Source organism: Pituophis catenifer, unplaced genomic scaffold, assembly GCF_029215685.1.
Source record: "Pituophis catenifer annectens isolate HBS135680 unplaced genomic scaffold, rPitCat1.0.hap2 SCAF_2, whole genome shotgun sequence".
In the NCBI taxonomy this organism is placed as follows: domain Eukaryota; kingdom Metazoa; phylum Chordata; class Lepidosauria; order Squamata; family Colubridae; genus Pituophis; species Pituophis catenifer.
This window is the reverse complement of record NW_027256882.1, coordinates 228,181,766-228,193,154: the sequence shown is the minus strand read 5'-3', so window position 1 is coordinate 228,193,154 and position 11,389 is coordinate 228,181,766. Positions and strand designations below refer to the sequence as shown.

The following is an 11,389-nucleotide window of genomic DNA, read 5'->3' as shown; positions in this document are numbered from 1 at the left end:
ACACTCCATTTTGGCTCCCAGGTAAGTGCAAGGAGGCCTAGTAGGCCCAAAATGAGGTGTGGGGGTGCAGCGCGTCCCCACCCCATGGCCTGTTTTTGCTCCCAGTAGGGTTCAGGGAGGCCTACTAGGCCCAAAACGGGGGTGGGGGGGGCGGCATGTCCCCCCCCCGGCCTGTTTTTGCTCCCAGGGGGTGCAGGAGGTCAAGTGCACCTGTCACACCCCCTGGCCACAACCACTCAGCCGGTCATTAGGGCAGAGAACTGGTTGTTAAATTATTTGAATCCCACCACTGTCTAGGACCACATGACCACAATTCAGATGCTTGGCAACCAACTCATATTTCTGTTGGTTGCAGTGTCTTGGGGTGATCACCTTGTGCGACTTTCTGACAAGCAAAATCAAACGGGGAAGCCAGACTGAACTTAACAACTGTAGTGATTCACTTAACAAATGCATCAAGAACGGTCATAAAGGGGGAGGGGGAAACTCACTTAACAAATGTCTCACCTAGCAACAGACATTTTGGGCTCAATTGTGATTGTTAAGTTGAGGAGTACCTGTATTTGTTAGTCTGGTTAAACTTTCTCAAAAAAAAAGTGACATATTTTAAATGGATGCTATTAAGGGCTTCCTTTTCTACTACTTCTGAATTCTCCTTCACAGTATAAAGGCAGCATCTCAGCTTCTCCACATATTTCATATGCTCTGTAATGAACAAAAGCCTCAAGCTCCTGATTCCAAAACCCAACAAGTGTTTCAAGTGGTTGCAAGCAGAAACATCTACAGAAAAGATTGTGTCAATATTGAAAGCATCAGATCCTGTGAAAGCCTCTGACTTCAGCAATCTAACAATACACTCACACCTACAGCTCTAAAAGGGTCAAACAAACAGTAAAAATAGCTGCTTGTACACAGGTAGCACAGAGCATCTTGCAGTGCTAAATGGATTTACTCAGAACAGAGAAACATACGTGAAAATATTTTATTTCAAAGTTAAGTGCATCCAATACAGAAGGGACATTTTTTTAAAAAAAAATGGTTATGATTATTCATTGATGGAAACAGCTTGCCATGGCATGTATTTTTATTTATTTATTAAACTTTCTAAACCACCCCACTAGCTGAAACATTCTGCGCTGTTTAAAATAAAGTACGCTGCAATATTATATTTGAATAAAAACACATACAATCAAATAAAATGCAAACTAAAAAGATAGGAAGCTGCAGGCATTCATTTGAAAATTAAAACCACATGAACTAAATCATAAGTAAAAAAACAATTCACAAGTCTTTGTCAGGTGCTGAATGATGCTAATGTGAGAGTAAGTTAAGTTCTCTCGGGAGGAGTTGCGTTAATGGAGCAATACCAGAGGTGGTATTCAGCCAGTTCTGACAGGTTCTGGAGAACCGGTAGTGGAAATTTTGAGTAGTTCGGAGAACCAGTAAATACCGTCTCTGGTTGGCCCCGCCCCCATTTATTCGTTGTCTCCCGAGTTCCAGCTGATAGGCTGGGTCTTCTTTTGTTATTCTGCACAGGAGAACGGAGCTGGAAAGCAGGTTAGTGGGGTGGGGAGGGAATGGGGATTTTACAGTATCCTTACCCTGGAGTGGGGTGAAAATGGGGATTTTACAATATCCTTCCCCTGCCACGCCCACCAAGCCATGCCACGCCCACAGAACCAGTAGTAAAAAAATTTGGATACCACCACTGAGCAACACTACAGAAAAAGCTCTTCCTCTTGTGAAGATCACCTCACTTTTTTTGGGAAGGGGATCTGGAAGAGGGTTTCATTAGATAAACTCAAGGTCTGGAAAGGTACTTCTTTGGTAATCTGGTCCTAAACTGTGAAGAGCTTTAAAGCTCAAGGCCAAAACGTTGAGTCAGAAACGGACCAGCAGTGACTGTAAATGGTAAAGAACTAGCATAATATATTTTTATCAGCCAGTCACAATGTGCATTCCACATTGAACTATTCAAAGTTCTTAGACCATTTTCAAACACAGATTCATTTCCAACACATTGAAATAATCCACTCAGACGTTACTCAAAAGTGCGAATATCTTTGTCCATGTAAAGTCACAGTTGGTAAACCAGCCCAAAGGTGATAAAAAGCACTCTGAGCCAAGACCACCTGGACTTCTAATGAAACTGATGGATCTAGGAGCAGCCCTAAACTATGAACTTGTTCATTTCAAACAAATATAGGCCTCTCCAGGACAGGCAAGGCAACCACTCAAATCCACCGCCCACAATCAATATCTTCATCTCGTCTGCACCGAGTCTCAGTATGTTGGTCCTCATCCAGTCCATTATTGAGCTGGAACGTAATCTGGATTTACAAAGGCTTTCCAGAGGGCAAAGAGGCAGTGGAGCTTGGAAAGTTTGGTTGACCAAAAAAAAAAAAAAAGGGATTAAAAAGTTACACCCTAACTATTCCCAGAGTAAATCTCTAGTTCAGTGGTGAAATTCAAATTTTTTTACTATTGGTTCTGTGGGCGTGGGTTGGTGGGCGTGGTAGGGAAAGGATACCGCAAAATCCCCATTCCCTCCCCACACCTGGGGGAAGGATATTGCAAAATCTCCATTCCCACCCCACTCTGGGGCCAGTCAGACGTGGTATTTGCCAGATCTCCGAACTACTCAAAATTTCTGCTACTGGTTCTCCAGAATCTGTCAGAATCTGCTGGATTTCACCCCTGATGCCAGGGCTTTTTAAGTGTTCTCCTTTCCCCACTGCTTTATATGTATGGTGTAGGTATATATTTATGTATGTATGTAGCATGTGTATATGTCTGTTACATATGTGCTTTACTATGGCAAGATTTTGCCTATAGGTGAAAAATAAAGGAAATTACTCTTAAGTAACCCCATGTGTCATACAAATATTCTATAAAACCATAGGAGTTTTTGATTTCCTTCAGATATGCTGGACACTTATTTCTACTAGAGAGATGGAAGTTGGCATCCAACACATTTGGAAAAAAATGTAACTTCGAAACAGCAGCTTTGCATTACATTATTTCAGACAATTATTTGGTGATGAAAGAAAGCTGCTTCTTGCTCATACTCTTCTTCAAGTCAAGCCCGCTGTGACACACAAATTCTATAGGGCTTAGGTGTCATAGACAGTCCATATACTGGTGTTATATCTAGCTGTTCTTCAAGTAGCTTTTCCAATCTCAGCTGCTGCAAGATAGTAGTGAGGATAACAAAGATCTCATTGCGGGCTACTTCTTCTCCCAAACATTTTCGGAGCCCCATTCCAAAGATCAGAACTTTTTCAATCAAGCTCTTGTTGAGTTCACCATTTTCATTCAAAAATCTCTGTGGTTTAAATACGTCAGGGTCTATCCACAGGTTTCTGGAAGGAATAAATGAGTGTAGAAATAAAAAGAGGAAAACTAAAATACGATAAAAAAATGGAAAGAGTTCATATAGCCACCAGCATATTTCAATTCGTTTCAAAAATTAAATCCACCAGCCATCTATATCACTTGACCGCTATCTGAGAAAAAGAAAAGCAACACCCTCACGGTTGTCTATCAGGAGGGAAATGATAAAATGTGCAAGACTATGTCATAATCAACACTGTGATTTATGAATTTGTATTGCAACTCAAGTACATAATTGTGACATTTACATAACGTCATCTGTGTTCATCTATAGTGAATATGAAAGGTCTTGTTAGGAGAAGAACTAAACAGCATTACTACCAAGGATACAATACATAAATCCATGCTTCCTAACTTAATGCTCAACATATGAAGCTTGGGCAAAGGGTAGTCTAAATCAGGGGTCTCCAACCTTGGCAACTTTAATACTTATGAACTTCAACTCCCACAGTTCCTCAGCTAGCTTTCAATTCTGGGAGTTGAAGTCCACAAGTCTTAAAGTTGCCAAGGTTGGAGACCCCTGGTCTAAATGATCTCTAAAAATCAACCATCACAGAACTGAATGAGAGTGGCCTAGCCACAACTTCAAGGGTCAACTAAAAGCCTTTGAACATGGCTCTCTTATTTGCAGAGCTTGAGTTGTCCAGAATTTTGCTCCCTACAATTTCTTCCTCATATAGAAAAGGGACACTGAATTATTCAGGAAAATAAATGTTTTTAAAAGAATTGCTTAAAGGAGCTTCAAAAGATGAATGTATCTGTACTCCAATGGGTTACAGAATAATCTGAGAAAATACATTTGGTATGCTTTAAGGTGGGCTGAATTTGATTTCAGTGAGGAAGCTGTGAAGTTGTTGCAATTTACTGAGCAAAATGGCTAGTGTCATCATCTGGAATTTAATACAAATATCTGTACAGCCATCCACCGGGGTGCCAGATGTACTACCCTTGGGACATCTTTTAACTACTAATATCAGACTGTCCACACACGAAGTTCAGGAAGTAGCTAAAAGTGGGCCATTAAGTCCTCAGAATTGTTTAAATTTATAGTCATTTCCTGCAAGTATAGGATCCATTCTTTTTTCCAAATCAACCAAGTGTTGATGGCTTTGGAGATTCAGGAATTGGTTGTCTAAGTCTGATATTATGGGCTGAGAGTGAGTGAGTGGGCCAAAGTCACCTAGTCAATTTTCATGACTAAGGCAGGATTAGAATTTATGGTCTCCTGATTTCTAGCCTGGTACCTTAACTACTAGACCAAACCGGCTCTCAATACATTTGTAAGTAATATAAGGGGGGGAAAGCACAGTAACAAGTCTAATATCATCATCATCATCATCATCATCATCATCATCATCATCATCATCATCATCTTTATTCATTAAATATGAAACTCAGTCAACTGAACATTCAAAAATGCATCACAAATACCACTGACTGGTGCTAATGGTTGATACGGGTTGCTGCCAGCATCCTAGGTGGTGGTATTATTATTATTATTATTATTATTATTATTATTATTATTATTATTATCTTCTAATACTTACTCGTCATGATTAACTTGATACATATTAATGAAGATACAGGTATTTTGTGGAATATAATACCCATTGAGAACAGTGTCTTTGGTAGTACTAAAAAATATTAAAAATAAAACAGCATTTAGTCCAACATGGTGACCCTGGATTAGCACAATCTTTTAACATTCTTCCACACTGTTTTCAAACATGTGAACAAAATAACCTTGCATAAATGTAGGAAGACATGTATTTTCCCAGTTAGGTAAGGTCCTAACCCTTTCTAGTTTTTTTTATCATATTGTAAGCCACCCAGTCTCTGGAACGGTGACATGGATGGCATATAAATGTAATTTTTTAATTGATATTTCATTTTGTAAAGCATTTATTGAAATAAAAATTATAGCAAATTTCTCTCCTTGCCATGGTTACTGCATTCTGTAAAAATTCAATAATAGCAAATACTGTTCATCTAGTATCTCTTTCCCTTTCTTTGACAATATAAAATCTCACATTATAGGGGATTTTTGTGTCAATGCCACATAGATGTCAAATTACAGTACTAGCAGAAGCTGCCTACAATATAAACAAACCCATTCTTCAATTCTCCTTCTCACCAGTGAGGTATAGTGAATGGAATAAAAGAGCTGTGTCTGAAGACTTCATTGATGAAAGCTTCTGTATAATGCAAGTCTTTTCGGTCTTCAAACTTTGGAGGCCTTAGCCCAATCTTTCCATCTTCAAAGAATATATAAAACAGAACTTATTTAACACAAACTACTTCATAACAGCAATCTTCAATCTTTATATTACAATGGAATCAATTTGATATATCAATTCGGCAAAGGGGGTGGCTATTATACCCATTAAGTCTGAATATGTAATTATAGTGATTGATACAAGTGGTATGTTGCAAATTATGTCATTTGCAAGTTGAGATCACTACTCAAATGGAATTATTATCTGCATCGTTTTGCAAGCTGAAATTGCTCCAAAAACTTGCTCTATTGGAGTTGAAATTCATTTAATGGAAGCCTAGTAAACTACTGTTTCACAGCATGGTATTTTCTATTTATTTTAAATAACACAAAAGCGTTACCAATTTCTTCTTGAATTTTCATCTGAATTTCTGGGTTGTTTATCAGGTACAGAAAAATCCATTGCAAAAATGATGAGAGTGTACCAAAACCTGGGAAAGAAATGAAGCAACATTAGAATTGCAGCAACATTAGAACTTTGTAGCTGAAACCTGGGCACTGAAGCTTATAACCGACATGTATATTAATTGTGTTGGATATGTTCGCTGTCTTGAGTTATTTGTAAAAATAATAATGCAGATACAAATAAATAAATAAAGTAATTAAATAAATATCTAAAAACCTGGAGGACAGATTCCATATGAAACTGATTTTTCCAAATCAGAAATCTATTATTAGTTTTTTCTAAGTCAAGTTTTTTTATTTATATAAGTATTTTGAATATAGTGTATTGTCTGGGCATTTCATTTTACAGAAGGAAAAAAGAAAAAGTAATAGATATACTGATAATAATAATAATAATAATAATAATAATAATAATAATAATAATACACATAATAATACACATAATGATTCTAACCATATTTATAATTATATTAGCTTATTTATGACCTTATTAATTATATTAGCATACTTATAGTTACAATATAAACAACATTCATATTTTACTTACACATAACAATGCTCTTTCTTCATCTAATTGCTACCTCTTATCTCTAACCATTGATAAAACCTATTCCACATTAAATAATACTCTGTATCTTCTTTATCTTTTATTTTCAATGTCAATCTATCCATCGTGGCACAGTCCAATATTTTCTGAATTATATTTTCATCTGGTGGGGTGTTCTCATTTTTCCAGTATTGTGCAGATACAATTCTCACTGCTGTCAATACATGTAGCATTAAATATATAGTCCCTTTGTCATAGCTTTCTGGTATTATACCTAAAAAAAATATTTCTGGCTTTAAACCTTTATGCTGCTTAATCAAGTTTTCCAACCATGTATGTATTTTCATCCAATGTTTTCTTGCTTTCATACATGTCCCCCACATATAATAATAGCTACCTAGAGTCTGATTGCATTTCCAACATTTGGCAGACATGTTGTTAAACATTTTTGCTAATCTTGCCAGTGGCAAATGCCACCTATAAAACATTGTATAAAGATTTTTCTTATATGCAGTGGCCATTGTCAGTTTGTAATTTCTATCCCAAAGTTTTTGCCATTTATCTAGTTCTATAGTATAGCCAAAATTTTTGCCCACACTATCATTGTTTCTTTAACTTGTTCATCTTCCATTTTAAAGCTTAGTAGGTAATTGTATAATTTTCTTATCAGTTTTTCATCTGTCCCTGATAACATCTTATCAAGTGTTGTTGGTTCTTTATAGAAACTCCATATTTCTCGTATCTCGATTGTATTTGCAAGTGTGGGCACCATGTTAAATCCACACCTTGGTTTTGTAGTTCCTGTCTGGTTTTAAGTTCCCCTTTCTCATTTAAAATGTCTTTATAGGATACATTTTTTTCCAAGTTAACAACATTTGGATGTATCAATAGAAATCTATTATTTTTGATAGCTCACTTTTGCAGTTTAGCTAACAGTCAATATTTCAACATGGGACAGAGTAGCATGTACCGTATTTTCCGGCATATAAGACGACTTTTTAACACATGAAAATCTTCTCAAGAGTCGGGGATCATCTTATACGCCGGGTGTCGTTCTCCTGTAACCAGGCAGACCAGCCCGAAAGGCTCTGACGAGCCTTAAATGGCTCTGGCGATCCAAGCTCTGACGATCTGCTAATCAGGCAACTCAGCTGGGATGCCAGAGCCATGGAGAAGGAAAAAACTTTTCTCCTTTATGTGGCTCTGACGATCCCAGCTGAGTTGCCTGCTAATCAGGCAACGCAGCTGGGATGGCCAGAGCCATGTAAAAGGAAAAAAGTTTTCCTCCTCCAGCTTGCTTACCTTAACTGCTCGTCGCAACGCTTGCCTTGTTTCGCTTGCCTGAATCCATTCCATCAGCAAGTCACTCCCTGCCCTATAGAACCGGTCCAAACCGGGGGCAACCCACCACTAGTTCAGTTGCAATCACAGAACAAGTAGTCCTCAGCGTACAATTGAGTCCAAAATTTATGCTGTTAAGTGAGACATTTGTTAAGACCTTTCTGGCCACAGTTGTTAAGTGAATGACTGCAGTTGTTAAGTTAGTAACATGGCTGTTAAATGAATCTAGCTTCCCCATTGACTTTGCTTGTCAGAAAGTCACAAAAGCTATTCACATGACCCTAGGACACCGTGACCATCACAAATATGAAAAAGTTGCCAAGCATCCAATGTTGATCATCTGACCATGGGGATGCTACAAGGGTCGTAGTTGTGAAAAATGGTCATAAATCACTTTTTTCAGTGCCGTTGTAACTTTGAACATTCATTAAATGAACTGTTGTAAGTCGAGGACTACCTGTATGACGTCCATTCATTATAACTTCATATAAGGTTTGTATATACGAATCAGACTAGAGATTGTTACAGAGACAGCCTGGTGTCAATCATTCTTCATTTGAATTTCATCACTCTGAAATTGTTGCTCTGTTGCTTGCTAAACCCAGCAAGAAGAATTGGTGTGTGTGTGTGTGTCTGTGTGTCCTTATAATTCTTTCACATCTTCTCTGTCGAAAAGAGGATCACACCAAAAGACACCTTAACTTAAAGTATGGGGGGCGGGGGGAATAATACTTACCAGCTCCAAAGATATCATTGACAGTAATTATTATTTTTTCATTTGATAAGGTTACAATTTTCTCATCTGCTTTTCTTTCATTGCTAACATTAATTAAGGCATCGGTGATGTCTCTGAGAACGTTCTAAAGGAAGCAAACAAAATATAGGATGCTATTTTCATCTAAAGTTCTCATACTATACACTCTGTAAGCTGTAATTTGTTTAATTCTATATTGAGAGAATTTACATTATTTTTCCTATAAGTCAAATGTAGGCCTTTAGAATACAAAGAGAAGTTCTTTTGGGGAAAAAAACAAATATAATACAAAAATAAATTAATCAAGAGCCATGAAGAGTTATGGGCTAAGAAAAAGCAAGCTAAGAACATAGAGGTAGCCCTTGTTTATTGATGACTCATTTGGTGATCCTTCTAATTGACAACAGGGAGATTTATGATTGGTCCTTATAGTTGCAGCCATCACTGTGTCCCCATAGTCACATGATTGCTATTTGGGCACTGGCTGGCAATTACAATGATCAGAGCATCCTATGATCATAAGATCGTCACTTGCAAACTTCAGTGCTGGCTTCTGACAAGTAAAGTCAATAGGGAAGCCAACCGGAGATCATAAATGGCAATCAAATGACATGCTTAATGGTGGACTTGCTTAATGATTGAAACCAGAACTGACACAATTGTCACCATAAGTTGCCGCAATCACGTGACATTGCATTTTATGACGGCATTGCTTAGCAACAGAGTTGCAGGTCCCAATTATTGTTGCTATGCGAGGACTACCGGTAGAACCTCTAAGTATATGGTGGAAGTATAAGTGTCAAGGAATCGCACAGCAGGTGTTCAAATGAAGCCAGAGATACTGAAACAAACTTGTAGTTTTATATAAATAAATATATTTAACATCTATATTCACAGCAGACAAGATAGTCAGGAGCATCATGAGGTAAATCATCAAGTAAATCTCAGAACATCATACAGAGCACACAGAAGAAAAAAGGCGGGAAAAAGGGAAACTCCCCCTTCTCACCCAGCAACCAATCATAACATAGATTGCCTCGTGCAGGAACCCACACTCTCCAACCAAACAACTACAACTCTGTGTTCTGGCCCATTATACACTTTACTGTTCAAGCTATTAAATTAAATATCTTAACAGTAAGCAATACAGAAACATTTTCAATTCCCACTGTTAAATGCTTACCTTATCATACGTGGCATAATGGTCTTTCACATGTTGTGCCACAAAGTTGTTGAACTTTCCATAAAACGCGCGGGCAACCGTCGCAGCAGGAAGTGGAAAATAACGAAGGCACGGGATGAAGTCAGCGGGATTGAAGACACTTGAGGCTTTTATAAGATCATGATTCATTTGGATCACACTCAGAAATTCTTCATCACTGTGGCCGTACCTCTTGCCAAAACAGAGGGCACAGACTACATTAGCCACAGTGCAGGTTGTCACCGCAACGGGATCAAAGCTCCCTTTCTTGGAGAGTTCTAAAAAAGTTTTCACCAGTTCGGATGCCTCAGCACAAACATGCTCTTCTAGAAGACAAGAGCAAGTGGAGGACTTGGCTTCAGATTTGGCCAGTGATCTCAATGCCTTGGCAGCAACCTTTTTCTGCAGCTTCCAACTCTCTCCAAACTTCACCGAAAATGTTAAGCTCTCACCATTGGCGAAAAAAGAAAAAGTGTGCATATCGGGCCGGCCAGCAAAACTTTCTCCATCCCTCAGCAGGACATGTCTGGCAGCATCCAGGCCATTAACAACCACAACAGGAACCCTTCCAAGCTGTATCTGAAATACATCTCCATATTTCTTTCTCATCTGATCGAAGAAAACATAAGGATGATCTCCAAGCTGGAGAAGATTCCCCAATATAGGAAGTGACCAAGGTCCTGGTGGGTATGGTTGTTTGTTCTTTGTTAACGTTCGTACATAAATGAATACTGACACCACAATACATAAAGCAATCATAATCCCTGAAAAGGAAACTTCCTCAATTGCAAAACTCATTTTCAGAAAGGATCTGCAAAGAAAAATGCCAGGAATTGAATAAGCCATTGATTAATTCTACCATGGTTTTGCACAAGTTATGATGTTTTGATTGATGTATCATGTTAAGCCGCAAGCAATGTTGAAAACCACAGTAGATAGGTTTATAGCTTGCATTAAATCCAAAATCAACAAAAGACACTTAGTCCAAAGTGGCAACTCAACATTTGACATTAGAGGGCAAGCAAGGTCAACTCTTTGCAAAAGAAAATTTCAACCAGGAATGGCAAACCGGGTAGAAGGGCATTATTAACATCAAGAAGAATTAATCTAAGAAGGTGTCCAGCTAAAGCAAAAACAGAACATAAAGCAACTATTTGGAGGAAAACACAAAGTATTTTTTTTTTTTGCAACTAAAATACTACTTGCAATTGGATTTCAATTTAATCTGCATTTTCTAGGGGTCTTGGAGACTATGAAGATATGAATATAAGGCATTACGAGAACTAACCACTTGCACAAATGGCAATATTTGAGCTGATCCAAACTTCAAAATTTTAGATGTTTGTGCCTCTAAAACTAGAACTGTTTATTAGCATCATTCCTTTCTCCTGATACAAAATTCCTGAAAGACATTTTTGGCTTTTTTCCTGGGAAACTGGGGAAGGATTAGGAGTGATTTTCAGACAGAAGAAT

General features: G+C 37.9%; 1 protein-coding gene across 1 annotated transcript in view; it reads right to left on the bottom strand.

Annotated features, from left to right (window-relative positions):
* Positions 1 to 3,030: 3,030 nt before the first annotated feature.
* Positions 3,031 to 11,389, bottom strand: part of LOC139311217 (cytochrome P450 1A1-like) — a 32,267-nt gene continuing 23,908 nt past the window's right edge. Inside the window, 6 exon segments of the mRNA XM_070935605.1 lie at positions 3,031 to 3,362; positions 4,941 to 5,027; positions 5,528 to 5,648; positions 6,010 to 6,099; positions 8,698 to 8,821; positions 9,899 to 10,727. Coding sequence (XP_070791706.1) covers positions 3,080 to 3,362; positions 4,941 to 5,027; positions 5,528 to 5,648; positions 6,010 to 6,099; positions 8,698 to 8,821; positions 9,899 to 10,727 — 1,534 coding nt within the window. The 3' untranslated portion in view covers positions 3,031 to 3,079.